Below are 21,253 nucleotides of genomic sequence, written 5' to 3'. Positions count from 1 at the left end.
GGGGCATTGTAGAGCACACGTAGCTTATCCCCTCGGGGTAATGTAGCGCACACGTAGCTTAACCCCCCGGGGGAATTGTAGCGCACACGTAGCTTATCCCCTCGGGGCATTGTAGCGCACACGTAGCTTATCCCCTCGGGGCATTGTAGCGCACACGTAGCTTATCTCCTCGGGGCATTGTAGCGTACACGTAGCTTATCCCCTCGGGGCATTGCAGAGCACACGTAGCTTATCCCCTCGGGGCATTGTAGCGCACACGTAGCTTATCCCCTCGGGGCATTGTAGCGCACACGTAGCTTATCCCCTCGGGGTAATTTAGCGCACACGTAGCTTATCCCCTCGGGGTAATGTAGCGCACACGTAGCTTATCCCCTCGGGGTAATGTAGCGCACACGTAGCTTATCCCCTCGGGGCATTGTAGCGCACACGTAGCTTATCCCCTCGGGGCATTGTAGCGCACACGTAGCTTATCCCCTCGGGGCATTGTAGCGCACACGTAGCTTATCCCCTCGGGGCATTGTAGCGCACACGTAGCTTATCCCCTCGGGGCACTGTAGCGCACACGTAGCTTATCCCCTCGGGGCATTGTAGAGCACACGTAGCTTATCCAATCGGGGTAATGTAGAGCACACGTAGCTTATCCCCTCGGGGTAATGTAGCGCACACGTAGCTTATCCCCTCGGGGTAATGTAGCGCACACGTAGCTTATCCCCTCGGGGCATTGTAGCGCACACGTAGCTTATCCCCTCGGGGCATTGTAGCGCACACGTAGCTTATCCCCTCGGGGCATTGTAGCGCACATATAGCTTATCCCCTCGGGGCACTGTAGCGCACACGTAGCTTATCCCCTCGGGGCATTGTAGAGCACACGTAGCTTATCCAATCGGGGTAATGTAGCGCACACGTAGCTTATCCCCTCGGGGTAATGTAGCGCACACGTAGCTTATCCCCTCGGGGTAATGTAGCGCACACGTAGCTTATCCCCTCGGGGTAATGCAGCGCACACGTAGCTTATCCCCTCGGGGTAATGCAGCGCACACGTAGCTTAACCCCCGGAGCATTGTAGCGCACTTGTAGCTTAACCCACGGGGCACTGCGGCGCATTTGAAGTTATCCCACAGGGAAGATTAAAAGTTTGCAATACATTGCTGTTTTCTAGAGTGTGTCCAGGTAGTGCGCCACTCCTTCCCCAGGGGGAAATCCATGAGTACATTAAGGGTACACTCACACTAGCAATCTGATATCTTTACTCAGCAGCTATTAGTCTTTTACAGGACTATTTACAGTTTCCTATATTATAGAATTGTAAGGTATCTGTAAAAATCAGATGCCATACTGCTGGTCCGTATGGCATTTTGGAGTGAAATCTCAGCAGATTTTTTTCTTATGCCAAATACAGCTGAGAAAAAAAATACACAGATCTGCACGGCCTTAATGAATAACATTGGTCTGAGTACAATCCAATTTTTATTGGATTGCACTCATCCGATTTATATGCAAGTGTGAGCGAGCCCTAAAATGAAATCTATCAGAGAAATGTCTAGCTAAATGTAATTAGATTTGACAGCATAGTGACAGAATATTTTAGTGGGAGACTATTGCACATTAAGCAATATATAGCTACAGTGGATCAATTCCTCCTCCGGTATATTCAACATCTTACCCAAACATGGACACACTGGCATATCCACAGCATCTGAGAACTGAGTCTCCACTGATTAATATAGGAGGGCTGAAAATATCGAGAAACTTTTGAAACATTGATACAAGTGAATAGGAGGGAGAGCTGTAATGCATTGCTACCTCTCTCTACTGGCGGCACAACATAGGGACCATTTTTAGGTAGAGGATAAAAAAGTTACAAGGTGGGACCCAAATAGACCACTTATGGCATATCCTGTGTGTAAACCATAAACGTTCAGGACGGAAATAACCCTCAAACTCTAAGGAAATCTTTGGTATAATGTAATATGTAAGAGGAAGGTTTGTATTAAAGGGAACCTAGCAGCTGATAAATGCTCCCCAACTACAGGCAGCATGTATCACAGACACTGGCACTATAATTGTAGCCAAGTATGTTTTACTCAAACATTGCAGTTTCAAAGAAAACCATATATTTAAAAGCCGGGCAGGGATCATGCTGCTCTGGTGACTAGTCAAAGAGGCCGGTTCCCTGTGACTTCTCCCCTCCCCAACTTACCTTGAGTGACAGGTTTCGCCAGATACAAAAAAAATAGGGAAAGATCTGCCACACCAGTGGAGAAGGACAGGAAGAAGTTGCCAGGGATCGGCCTCTTGAACTAGCCACCAGATCAGCATGTTCCCCAGTGGCTTTTACATGTAGTTATTTTTCTGAAATGCCGCAGTGCTTCAGTGAAATATACATGGCTGAAATCACGCAGCCGGTAGTTTGGTCAGCATGTGTCAGCTGTCAGGTTCTCTTTAACTGAAGATGTTTAGACCAATTTTATCGTATTTGGGGAACATGAAAATGACATTAATGGGGATATTCGGGATTATACAAGTAGCCCTGCAGCTTGCCATTCATATTGAAGAACATGGGATGAGCTTCATTCAGTACCAGGTCAGAGGCTTGTCTTATTTACATAAGGGAATTTGCAAGAGTGCTGGGCCCGTTAATTGTCTTGTATATACCCCAACTAAAGAATTGCATAGCCAGACAATTTGTGTATGCGCAGAACACGGAGAGTGTGCGCGGCAGATTTTCCAGCCCAATATAGCATGTGGAAAATCATTTGCGTAATAGAATTGTAGCATTGAGGATGAAATGTTTTCAACGCTCTTCTACAAGTTGTATAGAAAATCCACAGTGCCTACTGAACAGTGTGTGGAATTGAAATCCAGGGCATGCTGTGGATTTCTATACAGAATTCACCCTTTCAAAGCAAAGAGTATAAATAGGAGGAAAACTTTCACCATTTACACAATGTCATCTGCAGTGGATATAACAGGAGGGAATACACCCTTATTATAACTATTTGTACATCTAATATAAATTGTAAAAATGACAGCCCAGTGCGAATGCAGGACGACATGAATGAAAACAATTATTTATTGCTGATCAACTGCATTGACGAAAAAATAATAATAATTGGTGTAACACATTCTGCAAACACCCAGGTGCAATAAGCAACAATGATAGTCTGCTGCCTGGAGGAAAACTGCCACGAAGGAGAACTTAAAGGGGGTGCCCGATCCAAAAAGTCTGTAGTCACTCTGTGTGACTGCAGACTTACAAATCCCCCCAGTGCACGCACTGTGCGCTGCTGGGATTCACCAGTTTCTGAGCTGGGGAACGGAAGGTATGTATGAGTTATACATACTCCCGACCAGTGGGCACAGCGTCTCTCTCCCTACACTTGGAGCGAGGCCGCCCCCTCTAGTCGGCCAGGTCTATAGACAGGGCACGGCCTCGCTCCGTACAAGTGTAGGGAGAGCGAGGCTGCGCCCACTGCCCAGGAGTATGTATAACTCATACATACTCTCTGGGCCCTGGCTCAGAAACCAGCGAATAAGCGCAGGGCTAAGAGCATTCGCTGGGGGGGATCATAAGTCTGCAGTCACAAAGAGTGACTGCATACTTATTGGTTTGGACAGGACAATCATTTTAATGATGGAAAAGTTCATCAAATCTCAAGAAAGAAATGTTGCAAACTGATTAGCCGGACCCAGTCCAGTGGCCACTACAGTGATATTTGGTTGATGGAGGGGAGGCCTGTGAACTCTGTCTTACCTGATGGCATCCCCAGCTCTTCTTTTAATAAGCCAGCACATGTGGCGCTGCACCAAGCTGGCTAATCAAAAGATGAGTCAGGTATGGTGGCAAGTAGGAGTTAAGTTTGTAGGTCTCCCGTCAGTCGACCATAGAATACAGCTATGGCCACTACACCAGGTCCTGCAAATCAATTTGCACCATCTCTGACGTTGTGGGTTTAAAAAAAACCACACGTGTAAGGGGTCCTTCAGGCAGCTTCTCTTATAAGTAATCATGCTTTTTTTTTTCAAAGAAACGAGAATGTCTCACAAATGAAGAGAAGGAAACCGCTTACAACTTATATATACTGCGATGTTTCGATATTGCTCCAGTACAAGATTTCAAGCCTTATCTTGTGCAAACCTCCAAACTGCTCCATGCACTGACCTTGGGACAGCTTTCCTTAAGTGTTTCTCCCTCATTCGTCTGCATGGGAATGAAAAATGGTGTGCAAAATGGTGAAGAATCACACGCAGCTATTGCCTGCAAGCAAAAACAGATGAATGCATTGTAATCAGTACGTAGATCATGTGCAATTGTTACAACCAAACTACATGCAAAGGCCATATACATTGTGCACATATTTACAAGCAAAATACAACACAGATTGTGCTTTAAATACATATCAACGAAAAATGCACGGACATTCTGGGTCATCGCTCATTCAGAATATGTAGTGTATACTGGTTTTATTCCTATGACCATCAGGATCACTGCCATACCCCAACAGAATTTTTGCTTTCTTGGCCTTTTTTCAGAGAATATGAATGATAACACCAAAACTTTTTCTCCACTCATGGTTAGTGGTTGGGTGAAGCAATTTATTGTCAATCTACTGTGTTTTCTCTTTTTAACTCATAATGACAACCCAAAACATCCAAATGACCCTGATCAAAAGATCATATACCCTGCTGATTTTGTATAAATAATTAAATCAGAGCAATATTCAAAAGTGTACAGTATCTGACAACGTCAGTGACGGCTATCTCAAATCTGCCATTATGACAGAAAACGCCCATAGATATGTAAAATTAGAAAAATCATTTATACACACACATATATATATATACACGGTATACACAACAATAAAATAATTAAATACACAGATACAAACATGGATACGCTGATTATGAAGGACAGAGAAAGAAACGGGGTCCGGAAGACAACACTAAAGTGCATAGTATATGACCGGGAGGAAGAAAGTTCATGATCATAATGTAAAGTGTGCATAGGCCTTTAAGAGGCAGAAAGTGGAATGGCCAACTCAGGATTGATCCTCTCGCATATCGGTCACAATGTTGGCACCAGACTGCCATCCCCTACGCGTGTTTCGCGTAGGCATCTTCAGAGGGTCGTAGCAGCATGTGTGTCAGTGATGGTATACCCTGGTGATTTTGGCCTGATAACATGCACACAAGTTGACACAAATGGGTTTGACTGGCTACTAAAGGTAACATCCTCACCTGTGACCTGTTTGCTTGTAATCATTGTGTGCATAAAAGCTGAGTGAGTTTCTGGGATCCAGACAGAGTCTTGCATCTTTCATCCAGCCACTGATGTTTCTGGATTGTGTCATGGGGAAAGCAAAAGAATTGTCAACGGATCTATGGGCAAAGGTAGTTGAATTGTATAACACAGGAAAGGGATACAAAAAAGTATCCAAGGAATTGATAATGCCAGTCAGCAAAGTTCAAGCTGTGATTAACAAATCGAAAATGAGGGGCTCTGTAAAAGCAAAACCACGGTCAGGTAGACCAACAAAGATTTTGTCCACAACTGCCAGGAAAATTGTTCGGGATGCAAAGAGAAACCCACAAATAACATCAGCTGAAATACTGGACTCTCTGAAAACTAGCAGTGTGGCTGTTTCAAGATGCACGATAAGGAGGCACTTGAAGAAAAATGGGCCGCATGGTCGTGTAGCTAGAAGAAAACCATTATTGCGCAAATGTCACAAAGTATCTTGTCTACAATACACAAAACATCACAGAGACAAGCCTCAGAACTCCTGGAACAAGGTCATTTGGAGTGAGGAGACCAAAATTGAACTTTTTGGCCACAAACATAATCGTTACATTTGGAGAGAGGTCAACAAGGCCTATGATGAAAGGAACACTATTCCTACTGTAAACCACGGAGTTGGATCGCTGATGTTCTGGGGATGTGTGAGCCACAAAGGCACAGGAAACTTGGTCAAAGTTGAAGGAAAGATGAATGCAGCATATTATCAGCAAATACTGGAGGCAAATTTCCACTCATCAGCCCGGAAGCTGCGCATGGGACGTACTTGGATGTTCAACATGACAACGATCCAAAACACAAGGCCAAGTTGACCTGTCATTGGCTACAGCAGAACAAAGTGAAGGTTCTGGAGTGGCCATCTCAGTCTCCTGAACTCAATACAATTGAGCCACTCTGGGGAGATCTCAAGCGTGCAGTTCATGCTAGACAGCCCAGGAATTTACAGGAACTGGAGGCTTTTTGCCAAGAAGAGTGGGCAGCTTTACCATCTGAGAAAAGAGAGAACCTCATCCACAACTACCACAAAAGACTTCAAGCTGTCATTGATGTGAAAATACATCATATATCATATGATATATCATTATATCGCCCCCCGAGGAAGCGAGGTGCGAAACGCGCGTCGGGGTGTTTTGTGTGACGTGGCGACATTTCTTTAATATGGGTAAGGGAACTCTTGATGTTTATACACATGATCTTTTTTGCTAACACTACTTAATGGATTATACTGGGATGTTTCCTCCCCTCTTTTTAAGGTAGTGTGTCTCTATTAAAATTTTAAAAAAAATTTCTATTTATGTTTACATTAATATTTAATAGATGACACTTATTGTTGCTAGCATTATAATTATTGATTTTTACATGGGAGTTTCTGGTCCCTTGTTTACATATGTCTCCATGTCACAACCACGGTTGCATCATTATCTGCCTCTTACATCTGTATAATATTTTTTGTAATTGTATGTTTTGTCATTGGATGAACTGTTTTTATATTTAATAAAGTGAACTTTTTGTATAGACGACAAAATTATTATTAGTATTTTTCTGATATTTTTCTTTCTTTGGAGGGAATTTAAACTCTCATATTTTTTTGATGATATGCAAGCTGTCATTGATGTTAGAGGGGGCAATACACAGTATTAAGAAATGGGGTATGTGAACTTTTGATCAGAGTTATTTGGATGTTTTGGGTTGTCATTATGATTTTAAAAGAGAAAACACAGTAGTTTGACAATAGGTGGCTTCAACCAACCACTAACCATGAGTGGAGAAAAAGTGATGGTGTCATTCATATTCTTTGAAAAAAGGACAAAAAAGCAAAAATTCTGCCGGGGTATGTAAACTTTTGAGCAAAACTGTGTGTTATGAATATAATGCCAGCAGTGAAAAAGCCTATTTTTACAGTTCCTAACCTGAGGATAAGAGTTTAACATTCTGTCAGCTCCCTGGCATTCACTGAAGAATGTACTGGTAACCTAAAGGGTGCAAACATCTAGATCTATACTGCCAGTGAATCCAAAGGTTACGTCACTGTTAACTAGAAAATGAGTCCTGACATCTGGGTTTTGCATTCTGTCCTTCATTGAATGGAATCACAGACCACATGCAATGATTATCATACAATGACAGTTCTGTATCCTCCTCCTGTCTATGACTTCTTTGACTGGTGGAGGGTCCTGGGAAACCGGTAATGAAGGACATTTTTTTCCAGTGAGGGCAAAAGACACTGCTGTGGAAACTAGCCAGGGCAGCTCTATTTACCTGCACGCACAGACGAGCATGCTTTGCGCAGCACATGTTGCCACGGAACTGGTTTGCATTGGAAAGGGTGAAATCCGTGGCATAAATTCACATGCTCATGAATTTGTGACATTGCTGGTTAATTTCCATTGAAGATTTTTTTTTTACCACGAGTGCATGGATGAGATTATTTGCTACATCCTTTGAACATTACAGGTGTTTTGCAAACAAATTAAAAGGAAAAAAATCTGCAGCTAATCCGCCCACAAGCTTTGGGGCAATTTTCCTATATGGAGGTCCAGATTGGACAATGTCGGAAAAAAGCTTAGATTTTATTTTTTAAAAAGGCAAAAGTAAAATAGACCATTTGGGGCCTTGCAGCCAACCCTAACTAAGAACATCAAAATACAGAAAGAACGTATACGACCCTCTTTGACGGGGTGTGGCCACGATTAGAGTGCAGAATTTCCCGGTCTGTACACGGTCTGACAGCAGTTCTCCCAACCCGAACTTCCAGCCTCACAGGCATATATATGAGAGGACAGTCCATTCATTGTGGTCTGTTTGGAGCTCATTCAGATGTCACCGATTTTTCTCACACAAAAAATGATCCAAGTTTCATCAGTGTCTTTGATCGGAGTCATGAGAGTTTGCCAAGAATTATCTTTATCAGAGTTTCATTAGTTTTTCTTGCATGAAAATAAAAAAACAAAACACGAGGGAGAGTTCTCAAACTTCTAACACAGTCCGTGAAAAATGGAACAGCATCAATGTGCTCGCTGATTTTTTTTCCAAGGACCCATAAACTTGCATTGGTGAGTTTGATCCAAGACTTGGGTCACAATCAGACACGTCTACGTGATTTTATGTGGACCACTCCGTTCCAAAAATACACAGATGTTGAGCAGTGCCATAAATTATAGTAGGTACTAAGTTCTGTGAAAAAATTGATGTCTGAATGAGCCCCAAGATCTAACCCAGCAGGGGATGGGGGGGTAGAAGCACCAGTCACATTCTCACAAACAGAAGACTTGCAATACAGAAATGATGCTGATACATATCTAGTTGTACAGTTAAAGATGTAACATGTATAGGAAACGGGCTCAAAGTAGAGGGAAAACGAAACTACAATGGCTAGCCATTTTCTGCACTTTTATGTGCGAAATAAAAGTAGCACATAGACTCTGACATGGCCAAAAATCTATCTGAATAGTGCCATACCACAAAAAAAATGAATGAAAAAAATAACCATGGACATGGCACCAGTATGTGAAAATGTCAGATTGACTTATTATGTTTTCCCTAGGGCAGGTAACCAGACCCTCGTTTAATGTGGTCATCTAGCATTGGGAATACGTAATAGTAATACATAATGTTTTTAGTGAGGCTTTTTGGTGTAATTACAAAATGTTGCAGAGTGAAAAGAAAAAGCAGACTCTGCTAGAAATCTTTCTTTATTATAAAAAGAAAAAGCCCTTGCCGTTGTTAACACTATGTTGGGCTGAATGGTTTTGCTGATGCGCCCAGTGGGATGTGAAAGCGTGATCGTACCTTTCACCAGCTCTGTGTGTGACAACAGCCAGCAAGGTGTCAAATCCTGGGTAGAGTCAGTACACAGGGTAAGAGACAAAAGACCTGTGAATAAAAGGAAAACCAGAGATAAGCAATGTTGTTACAGAATCCAGCCTCTGACCTGCTAGAATTGAGAAGCTGACCTCAAATCTGCTGCAATACACACAAGAGGACCAACCTACTTATACACTAGATATCCTGTACCAACTGCACAACTGCCTGGAAACCCAAACTAAAAGCATCATAAGGGTCTACAGTGATACATATTTGGGTTTTATCACAGTGCTCTTATCTTTAGGACTGACAATTTGAAAGAAATGTCAGGTACGTCAGCGTAGGTACCGCTCTAATTAATGCCTTGCGACCATGGTTTTGAGGCCAGGAAAGACAGGGAATGCAAATCCCATTTCTCGTGAGTGGTGGGAACCACCCAATCTATCCACTGGGTGACTGGTAACTTGCCTATACCGGAGTACCCCTTTACGAAAGCTTTTTTTTTTTTCAGTGATTTCCTGATGGGCTGCAGATAGTCGCTTATTCAGTTAAATAAGAGCTGATCTGCCGCAGCGGGCACAAAAAACAGTGAGATGGGGCTGTACTGTTCCTCTCCAGGCACAGTTTATATTCGTCTGCTAACGATCTGATAATATTGATGACATCCAAATTTATCGTTTTTTTGTGGCAAAAAGATTGGATACTTTACTAAGTGGTCTAAAAAGAGCACAAGGCTTTGGAGAGCCTAAAAATACGCTAATCTAATGCTGCTCTTAGATGATGCCCTCTGACTACTGGGCATTATAAACACAATAGGCCCAAAGTGATTGTGTAAAGAATTTCCCAAACAATCATAAGGACACGACTGCTGTCTAGCTGTCATGAGCTCCTATAAAAGAATGAACAGTAGTGATGATCGAACATGCTCGAATGAGAATTTATCCGAGCATGCTCAGGTGCTAACAGTGTCTTAGGCGTGTTCGAATACTATATTCGATTCTCCGCACCTGCACGTTTCATAGCTGTTCGACGGCCGCAACGCATGCATGTATTGACTGTTTGTTAGGTAATCCCTACATGTGCTGCGGCTGTCGATCGGCTGCGAGACATGAAGGCGCGGGGACTCAAACATATATTTTGAGCACGCCAAAGACACTCGGTTAGCGCATGGGCATGCTCGGATAACACCTTATCTAAGCACGTTCGCTCACCACTAATGAAAAGATATCAGTTAGTGCAGGGAGCTTTTCCCAGTGTACAAGCTGAACCTGGACACAAAACGGTCAGAATAAAACACTGTGCTGGCTGTAAGAAAAAACACCTGAACAGATCCATTAAAAACAAATGTTTCATTAGAATTTGGTATGTAACAGATCTGTCATGGCATGCATGTCAAAAACAATGATGCCACTATAAACAGAGGCGCCTCAGACAGCCACTTGCCATATGCCCACTTAGGGTATATCACGATAACAGAAAAGGTCCCAGTAGAGGAACCACATATATTGGTCTGACCAGCACCATCGTGCATGTCCCTGTATTACAGGAGCGTCCACAAATCTCTATTGGTGCCAGGCAGGGCTGACATCAATTCCCAGCAAACCCAGGTATGAGCCCAAGCAACCTCCAATTTGAAGGAGCCGGGTGCCAATTGGCACTCAAGCTGAAACCATAGCTAGTTTCGTCAGGAGGTCACTGCCGTTCGGAGTATGCTCTTGAATATTTAGGCTGTGTGCCCACGTTGAGTTTTTGTAAGCGTTTCTGCAGCGTTTGAGCCGGATCAGACGCTGCAGAAACGCTTAAAAGAAGCTTCCCATTAAATGTAATGCATTTTTGGCTTTGTGCGCCAATGCATGCGTTTTTTTTCCGCTCAGAAAACGCTTAGCGGCTAAAAACGCAGCATGCTCATTAATTTCTGCATAGCTCTGCATTTTTTGCCATTTCCAATGTTCCCAGAAATCACGCGGGAAAAACGCATAAAAAAACGCACGCTTTTTGTGCAAAAATCGCGTGGAAATAAAACACGCGGTTTCTGGGAAGGAGTCCGGTTTTCTAACCGTTTAAAAATGCTAACATGGGCACATAGCCTGACAGTTCAGATCAGCGGCATGATTGACCCGCTGGTACCAATTATGATTTCGGCCAAGCAGATAACAGAGGAAGCTTTTCTTTGCAGTAGAGTAGAATGAACTGATCTGTAGGAACCAGTCCAGCAGCCGTATCAGTGATCTGTGCCCGGAGAATCACCTCTTGCCTCCCGACATCTTCTTTAGATTAGCTGGCCTGGAGCGGTGTCATTATTGTGTTGTGACTTTGCACCAGGCTGGCTAATCAAAAGAAGAGCTGAGTACATCAGGAGGCCGTAGACTATTCTCATTGCTCCCGTCCAGCAGCCGCAGATCACTGATGTCGCCGATGGGCCAGGTTCTGCGAATCATTTTGCACCAAGTCTGCATCACAAAGTAAGTGCTGGAGCTCAGAGGCCGGTCAGAGCAGCGCCTGCAGGCTATAATGCAAAGATCCAGCTCGTGCCACAGGTCCATGCCTGTATTTTTGCCAGGAGTGGACAATAGGGTGGTCGGTAACCTCGGCAACACTAAAAAAAATAAAATAAAAATGTTTTATTAAATAAATAGGTAAATTGCATAAGTTGTGTATCCTTAGAAACACATTGCAACTTGACCCATTTCTGGATGTGAGACAACTTTTAACGTCTTTGGCCTCTTTCACACAAGTTTTTTGCTATCAGTCACAATCCGTCAAAGGGTAAAAAAAAAACGGATACTGGGCAGATTGCAAAAAAACTAATGCACCAGATTCGTTTTTTTGACAGATCCGTCAAAGCAGAAGCTGTAAGAAATGTAAAGGAATACAATTCTGGAGAGATAGAGAGCTCAGTTTTAAAAGATGGAATCCGTCACTGGACTCCATCTTTTGGCGCACAGCGACGTATCCTGCGCCCATAGGCTTCCATTATAGCCAACGACGGATGGCGCTGGATCCGTCACAGTCCGATTTTTCGACTTAGACAAAAAACATTCCTATGTCCGTTGTCTCTGTCCAACGGACAGATAAATTCTGACTGATCCGTCGAACGACAGATGAAATGGACGCCCATCCGTCGCAATCCATCGCTAATACAAGTCTATGAGAAAAAAACGGATCCAGTGGAATCAGTTGCTGGATCCGTTTTTTCAAAAAATGACGAATTGTGACTGATGGCAAAAAACTGATGTGTGAAAAAGGCCTTAGATGCTGCTGTCATTCATAACAGCAGTAATTAAGAAGCTGTTAGTGGGAGGGGTCCTCCCAGACCCCCATTACTGTCCCCCCTTGACAAAGCCCCAGTGTCTGCCATGTTGGTACACCCTCCGGCCCTACCCAGGCTCCATGGACACCTGTACACACCCTGCGATATTACAGGACGCTGTGCAATGTACAGGGGGGAGGGCAATAAAAAACGTAAAAATCCTGGGACTGTGGGCCCTGAAGCAGCGGGGAGGAGAGAGCAGGCCGGCAGTGAGCAGCCGCAGCCTGGGGAGAGGCGCTCACACCACACCGGAGGTATGAGGCCGCACCGTGTGGCCACAGCGCTACATGTCAGCGCCACGGTTCATGCACCGCACACTCTGCCACAGCGGTAGGCCCCGCGCGCGCACCGCTCGTGCACGTCGCCTCACACACAGCCGGCCATTCTCCTCACATACCAGCTGCGAGCAGCCATAACATAGTACCCCCCAACAACGCTCCCCCGTCGTTCCCTCTCACCGGTCCCCCGGTTACTCCCACCTCCGCCAACTCCGCGCTCCCCTGCCTGACTGCACCACAGCCCGCTCCGCCCTCTGGCAACAACACCACAACATGACTCGACACGAACACACCCCTTCGCCGCTGTCATTGGACTGCAGCTTTTACATTTCAACGTCTGATTGGTTGTTTTGGCTGTCAGTCATAAAGCTCCGCCTTCCAGTGACCCGAGCTCCTTATTGGGCCTGGGGTGAAGCACGCCCTTCCGATCGTGGCTCTGGCGCGATGGCGTCATGACGTAGGAGCGTGTGCGGGTCAAGCCTCGATTTCCACTGTTACTGCGGGAATGAAGTCATTCCTGGAGGCTTCTGTGCTGCCAACCAAAGGCTGAGGGCTGGCTGCCAATAGTAGCGGTTCTACGCTGCGGCGCCATAGCAATGGCCGTGACGAACGTCAGGAGCCATGTTTGTAGTTATACAAAGTTATAGGAGTTATAGGCTCCTACGTGGACGTGTTTTCCGTGGTGTGTGGTGGCTGCTCGGTTACTGTAGGAGCCATATGCTATTAATGAAGGGGGACGTGTCCAGTAAACTGTGACCTTAGAGTTATGGCTGGAGTTACCTCAGTGACTGATGTGGCCCAGGTTTGTGGCTTCTCTACAGCAAGTGACGACAGGAAGTGCCGCCCAGGGCTGTGGAGTCGGTAAGCCAAACCTGCGACTCCTCAATTTCCCTTCCACCGACTCCACGACTCCGACTCCCACATATAGTGCTTATAATTAAGTGAAAAATGTATTGTAGTCCAATGTGAACATCAGACATTTAATCATTTCTATGATACAATAATCAAGACATTTAGAGCATAATATATAGTTATTGGAATACAACTTTAGAACACAAAAAACTGTAATAAATTGTAAATATGTAATACACTATGTAATATCGATTACAATATATATATTCACTATGTAATAAACTATGTAAGTGGCAAAAAAGTTTTCAACAAAAACATACTAAATAACATTTGTGCAGTCTATGAATTTGTTCTAAGAAATAGTATTGCCTCCATCAGATCCTCCTTCATAGATGACCTAAAATCTGACCTAATAATTTTAAGGCCAGAGAACAACCCCTCTACACTAACTTGGGTTGGAGGCAAAGCCGTAACCACATGGGCAACATCTCTAACAATTTCCGGGTATAAAGGAATTGCCTCATGCACAGTCAGTTTTGATGAACGGTTGAATTTTTCTTTGAGAGCAAGTGAAACATTTTGCTGAAATATGGCCAATCTGCTTGCTATAGGAGATGGAGTGAAATCGTTTTCCTTGCAGCAAAGCTTTGCCTGCTCCATATCATCCAAATACTTGTCAAAGTCAAACTCCTCATCTGATGAGGATGAAGATATGGCAGCAGTAGCACTGTCAGGACCCGAGTCCTCTTGCGCCTGGCAGTCCTCCTGTAGGCCACTCTTCCTAACTGCTACCTCAGTCAGAGCTTCTTTTCCTTTAGTAAGCTGTTGATCATCAAGCAATATACGATGACTTGGGTCCACATAAACAGCTGCCAGAAAAATTTTATTTTCCAATAGCTGTGTCTCTCCGTTTCATTGAAGCAGAAATGCCATCTGCAATTAAATCTCTTTGGGACAGGCAAAATAGCAAGTTCTTCCACTCCCTTATGAAAATGCCAGGAGTTAAATCCTCAGCTTGTAATTTTTTAGTCAAGGTAAATAGGTGATTAAGCAATTCCTTCAATTCAGCTACCTGTGTCCATTGACCTTCATTTAGGGTTACCTGAGGGTTCGCCATATCTATAAGAAACGGTTTTAGCCAGGATCAAAACTGGGGGGGGGGGGGCAGAACCTCATACTGATCCGCAGAATCTCATACTGCACACCTCAGCTGCTGCAGAACCTTATAGTGCACATCCCTACACTTGAAAATAATGCCTGCACCTTAAGTTGTGGTAAATGCAGTCTATTTATTCCAACTATCAATTGATGTTGATGTGTTACTGAAGACGAGCAATGCCTGTCCTGAGCGTCCTTTTGGGTAGCTCTGAGGTGTACCTGACTGGTGCTAAAAAAAATGGAGCGTTAGTCTGTGTGCTATCCGGCTTTCATTCTTTTTGGTATAAGATATGAATAGATAAAAGCAGATTAGAAATCTGCTCTGCTATTGAAAACATTATCTATGAGCTCAAAAACCTTTCAGGTGATGCGGTTTTTTAAAAAGCTGATCTGCTTTTGCAGCTGAAAAACATATCCTCAAAAAATGCAGCAAAAACGCTGTGTGTGAATATAGCCTTAGATCAGGAATAGAACAGTCATTTATAGGACATTTCATAACTTTCCCAAATTCCTATGAAAAAAATATTCAGCACATTCTGCATTGAACCAGGGCTGTGGAGTCGGAGTCGGTGCTCATTTTGGTGGAGTCGGAGTTGGAGTCGGTATAAAATGAACCGACTCCGACTCCTAAAATATATAATGAATTGGGTACAGTAATTCAATGCAGGATGTGCTGAATATTTTTTCATAGGAATTTGGGAAAGTTATGAAAATGTCCTACAAATGGCTGTTATATTCCTGATCTGAGGCTACATTCACACACAGCGTTTTTCCTGTGTTTTTTGAGGATACGTTTTTCAGCTGCAAAAGCCGATCATCTTTTTAAAAAACTGCATCACCTGAAAGGTTTTTGAGATCATAGCTAATGTTTTCAATAGCAAAAGCAGATTAGAAATCTGCTCTATCTATCCATATCTGTCTATCCATATCATATCTGTACCAAAAAGAATGAAAACCGGGTAGTACACCAATAAATATATATTCTGTTCTATCTAAATATCTTGATTATTGGATCATAAAAATGATTAAATGTCTGAGGTTCACATTGTACTACAATAAGTTTTTCACTTAAATATGAGCAATATGTGTGGGAGTCGGAGTCGGTGTAAGGGAAATTGAGGAGTCGGAGTCGCAGGTTTGTCTTACCGACTCCACAGCCCTGCATTGAACTACTGTACCCAATTTATTATATATTTTAGGAGTCGGACCATTTTATTCCAACTCCACAGCCCTGGTGCCGCCATATTGGCATCGCGGGATGGCATCCACCTGTCCTACTGTAGACTGAAGCACCATGTGCCAGCCAGTATGCCGCCCCGCCAGATGTGCCGCTAATCTAGTTTTCTGTACCCAATATCCGATTGACCAGCGGCAGTCTTCTCTTTCCAGTGCCGCTTACTGTCATCTTCAGACTGTGACCTGCCAGGTCGCTCCGATGTTTGGTGGGTGACTGAAGTATAAATCATATGAAAGACCCTAAAATCAATACTTTATTATTAAAAGACCAAAGGTCACACCACAAAGTGAACAAGACTAAACAACAACGTGTCCAATGACATCCAATTACATAAAACATGTAAAGGGGGTTAACTAGGAGTCCCTAATGCAGTCTAACGCTCGATCCTACCTAGCCGCGGAGGTTGGCACCCTAAGGGGGAACGTTGTGGCGCCCCCGCTCAACGGTGGCTGTCCCTAGGGACCCTGATAAACCCTGCAGCCACTAGGGATCCCTTCCCCGATGCTAGAGGGACCCCTATCATTAGACAGAGACCAACTATAATAAGGAGTTCCTTTTGTTTTTAATCCTTTTGGGGATTAGGGTCCTCCTTATTATAGTTGGTCTCTGTCTAATGATAGGGGTCCCTCTAGCATCGGGGAAGGGATCCCTAGTGGCTGCAGGGTTTATCAGGGTCCCTAGGGACAGCCACCGTTGAGCGGGGGCGCCACAACGTTCCCCCTTAGGGTGCCAACCTCCGCGGCTAGGTAGGATCGAGCGTTAGACTGCATTAGGGACTCCTAGTTAACCCCCTTTACATGTTTTATGTAATTGGATGTCATTGGACACGTTGTTGTTTAGTCTTGTTCACTTTGTGGTGTGACCTTTGGTCTTTTAATAATAAAGTATTGATTTTAGGGTCTTTCATATGATTTATGGTTTGAGACCCTTTCTAATTGATAGTGATTTTTGGGTGACTGAAGTCCCTATTAATGTAAGCCTATGGGAGCCGGAAGGAGACTTGTGACCGTTACCTCTGACTTCCGGTCAGTTAGAGGTTGCGGTTTCAAGACAGCGGCACTGGGAAGAATAGAAGACCGAGGCAGGGAACTTGTGTTAGTGGCACCACTCCAGTGCTGGACTAAAAAAAAATTCTGGAGTTGTGCCTTGTACTGTAAAAGAAAAACCCTGCACTGCAGCTCAATAAATGCACGGGAATAGAAAACAGTGTGAATGAGATTTTAGAAATCTCATTTATTTTGCCACTGTAAATGAATGCATTTTTTTTTACCAGCGCAGGAATAAATTCCGCAACAGCGCTACTTGTGAACAATATCCTAACCTATGGAGCCTCAGAACAAGGCTCCATAGGCTTAGACTGGATCACACATAAGAGCACAGTGTGATCCAGGGTTGAAATTTAAGTTGCGTGATTGATCAGAGGAGCGGGGAAGACTGCAATCAGTAATTATTTTATTGCATGTGGTGGTAGGAGTGGGGCGATGCTGAGGACCCCAGGCTGGTAGGAGGTGGTGTTTGGCAGTGCGGTGACTCCGCCGACATTGCTTTTCAATGTGGTGAACTCCGGCAAAATTGCCGGCGCAGGTGGTGCATGCACATTTGATATCTTTGTGCCGAGATCTCCATCTGTGCATACGCTGCCTCCGGTAGTCATTTTCCTGGAGGCCACCACACTGAAAAGCATGGAAAGCGTGGGGGCTCCAGGCTTTCACAAAATGTTGGTGGAGCCCTGTACCACCACCAAACGCTGCCTTCTTTCAGCCTGTGACCTTCAGCATCTACCCACTCCTGCTACCACTACCAGAAGGCTCCTTCAGCAGTGACCCTGGGAAGCCGCTCCACCGCAACCGTTACGCTGCATTTGGATTATAAAACACTCCTCTATTTTCCAGCCAAATTTTGGGGAAAAAAGGTGCATCTTATAATCCGGAAAATGTTTTTTTTTCTAGCGGTGAGGCGAGCTGTGACCAAAGCTGACAGAAGAGAGGGGGGATGCAAACAATTAACCCATCTAACCTCTCTGTTTAGGTTCTTCAGCTGCTGTTAGTGTGTGTTTGTTACTGTGAAAACTGGGTCCTTATGAAAGCAATTCCTGGGAAAGTTTTCCACCCAGCTTTGTTGGGAACGTATACAAATGACATCAGTTGACATTCCTAATAACATAGTCTAAAGCCCCCGTTACACACTGCGATATCGCTAGCAATATCGCTGTAAAGTCACAGATTTTGTGACGTTGCAGCGATATTGCTGCATGTGATACCTCCGACCGGCTCCCCCGCTGGTTATCGCTGATCGCGCGAGAAGCTCCTGGACCATTCCTCATCGGCCACTTCCTGCTACGCTTCCTGTGGCGCCGACGAGCGACGCGTGGAGCCGGGCGGGAGGACGCAGGATCGCTGCGTCTGACAGGTAAGTAGCGACCCCCGTCCCCAGCGATGTCACTAGTGAGATCTGCCTGTGTGGCAGCTCACTAGCGACCACCTAGCGATGCACCAGCGATCCTGACCGCGTCATATCGCTAGTCGGGATCGCTGGTGCATCGCTAGGTGTAACGGTACCCTAAGGCATTGGGGGGGGGGCAGTTAGCCAACCCTTATCACCGCTTACTTGCATGTACAGTGATATGAGTGGAAGGAGTCAAATCTTTGCTGGCTGCTGTGCTGTGATCAACGTAGTTGGTGGTGAGCACAGATCTAGACAGTATGGCTGGTAACTTAACCTAGTTACCTCTTCTCACTGCTGGTTTAAGTCCTTGCCACGGTTCTGGTTCCTTGACCTATGCTCAATGCTCACTGGTAATTGCTGTGATCCAAGCACTGCAGCCCTGAAAGATTTAACTTCTCCCCAGTGTTCTTTGCCACACTGTCATCTGCATGAAAGCATGGCAAACATGGGCTCTGATCGGAGGGGAGATCATTACCACTGGTCAGAGAACTGCAGTTCCCAAGGCTGCTGTCGCTGATAAGATATGATCGTTTATTATTTTCTGTTTTTTTTGCAAGTGACATGGGCTTTAATGAATTAAGTGTAAAGGTGAGTATAGCTGTGCTTTTTTTTATTTCAAATAAGAGCCTGTGTCTTTCGTTCAATTAAAGGATTTTATTTTGGCAGTGTCTTTTTTTTCTAATCTATTGGGGTGTCTTATAGATACCTCTCCATTACTAACTTGTAGACTTGATGTCAGTGGCTACAAAACAGATTACCTCAACCCCACAACCATTACACCGCTTGCCACCGCACCAGGGCATGTGGGAAGAGCCTGGCAAAGTACAAGAATTGGTGCATCTAATAGATGTGCCTTTTCTGGGGCGGCTGCGGGTTGCTATTTTTAGGCTGAAGGGGGTCAATATCCATGGCCTGTTACCAGTCTGAGAATACCAGCCCCCAACTGTCTACTTTATCTTGGCTGATTGTCAAAAAATAGAAGGGGGACCCCACGCCATTTTTTAAGTTATTTAACAAATTTCAAGAATAAAACTGCATGGGACCCTCTATTCTTGATAACCAGCCATTATAAAGATGACAGCTGAGGTTTACAGCCCGCAGCTGTCAGTTTTGCCTGAATAGATCCCATTTCATTTTATTTATAGCTCATGCGCCAAATGATGAATACTCCATCAGCAACGCCTGCTCTCTTTGTTATCAGAAACCACCATGGCTACTTACCGGAAGCCGGTTTTTCCGGAACCCATGACAGCACCACCTGAGAGAGGGATCCACCCCGCCAGGACAGGAACCTACTGAGACATAAGGGGCGGCACCTCTCCCCCGCTTCAGTTGGGTTACAGAGCACTGAGAGGAATTCCCGGTTAGGCCTGTTTCACACTTCCATTTTTGTGTCCGCCAAACGGATCCGTTTCTGTTTTTTTGACGGAAACTGATGCAAACGGATCCGTTTTTTTGACGGATCCGCGGTAACCACTAATGGAAGTCTATGGGACAAAAAAAACGGATCCTGCAAAAAAAAGGCGGATCCGTTTTTTTACGGAAACCAACGGATTTTGACGGATTTGAAAAAACGGAAGTGTGAAACAGGCCTTAGTTACATGTTTAATCCAACACCACAACACTCAAAAAACACCCTACTAATTGTGCACACCCATATGGTGAAAGGGGGGGGGGATATACGGGTGCTGTCATGGGTTCCAGAAAAACCGGCTACCGGTAAGTAACCATGGTGGTTTTCCCTTCACCCATGACAGCACCACCTGAGAGATTTTTGGAGATTCGAAACACCTTAGGGAGGGACCACCGCTTGCAGCACCCTTCTACCAAAGGTTAAGTCAGCAGAGGAGGATAGATTCAACCTATAGTGCTTAAAGAAGGTTGAAGGTGAGGCCCAGGTAGCGGCCTTACAAATCTGTTCGATCGATACCTCTGCTTTTTCGGCCCAGGAGGTCGCCACGGCTCTGGTGGAATGAGCCTTGATGCCGTAAGGAATCGGGATACCACTAGCTGTGTAGGCTACACTAATGGCCTCCCTAATCCATCTAGCAATAGTCCCTTTTGAAACCCCATAGCCTTTCCTGGCACCCTGAAAAGCTACGAATAGGGACTGGGACCTCCTCCACTGGCTAGTCATAGATATGTATTCTACAAGAGCTCTCTTAACATCTAGATTATGGAACTTTTCCTCCCCCAGATTTTTTGGGTTCTCGCAGAAAGATGGAAGGACAATTTCCTGGCCCCGATGGAAATCTGATGCTACTTTGGGCAAATAAGCGGGGTCTGTTCTTAACACTACCCTATCCTGAAAGACTTGTGTATAAGGTGGATTTACTGAGAGAGCCTGTAAATCGCTTATCCTGCGGGCTGACGTGAGGGCCACTAACAGGACTGTTTTTAGGGTCAGAAACTTTAGGGGTAGCTGATGTAATGGCTCATACGGATCTTTTGTAAGGGCCTCTAGCACTAGGTTTAAATCCCAGGGGGCTATCCGGGGTATTGGGATAGGCCTAGCTCTATGGCAGGATTTAATAAATATGGCTACCCATCTATTTGATGCCAATTTGCAGTTGTAGAGCGCCCCTAGTGCAGACACCTGCACTTTAAGTGTATTCACTGCTAACCCCATCTGCAACCCCGATTGTAAGAATTCCAGGATGGCATTAATCGGGGGATCTTTCCCTAACTGCCTACCTAAGAACTGCAGGAACTTATTCCATGTTCTGCCATAGATGTTAGTCGTCACTGGTTTCCTACTCTTTAGCAGGGTGGCCACCAACCCGGGGGAGAACCCTCTATCCGTTAAAAGCGACCTTTCAAATTCCACGCCGTCAGATGGAATCCTTTGACCTGAGCGTGGAATATTGGACCTT

At 44.7% G+C, this 21,253-nt stretch overlaps 1 protein-coding gene across 4 annotated transcripts in view; it reads right to left on the bottom strand.

Moving 5' to 3' along the window:
- The window catches only part of TNRC6B (trinucleotide repeat containing adaptor 6B), a 165,994-nt gene extending 153,006 nt beyond the window's left edge, over nt 1-12,988 (bottom strand). For 2 of the 4 annotated variants that reach the window (XM_073549597.1, XM_073549600.1), the window contains exons 1-3: nt 12,890-12,986; nt 9,086-9,169; nt 4,163-4,258 (exon numbers count right to left, since the gene is read on the bottom strand). In XM_073549597.1, the coding sequence (XP_073405698.1) occupies nt 4,163-4,197 (35 nt within the window). In that variant the 5' untranslated portion in view covers nt 4,198-4,258; nt 9,086-9,169; nt 12,890-12,986. Of the gene's footprint in view, nt 1-4,070; nt 4,259-9,085; nt 9,170-12,868 lie in introns of those variants that run through there. The other 2 variants (XM_073549598.1, XM_073549599.1) reach the window with 2 other exon arrangements.
- Between the last annotated feature and the right edge of the window lie 8,265 nt (nt 12,989-21,253).

This window comes from Dendrobates tinctorius, unplaced genomic scaffold, assembly GCF_039654945.1.
Source record: "Dendrobates tinctorius isolate UK_male_01 unplaced genomic scaffold, ASM3965494v1 ptg000159l, whole genome shotgun sequence".
In the NCBI taxonomy this organism is placed as follows: domain Eukaryota; kingdom Metazoa; phylum Chordata; class Amphibia; order Anura; family Dendrobatidae; genus Dendrobates; species Dendrobates tinctorius.
This window is presented reverse-complemented; position numbering and strand designations above follow the sequence as displayed.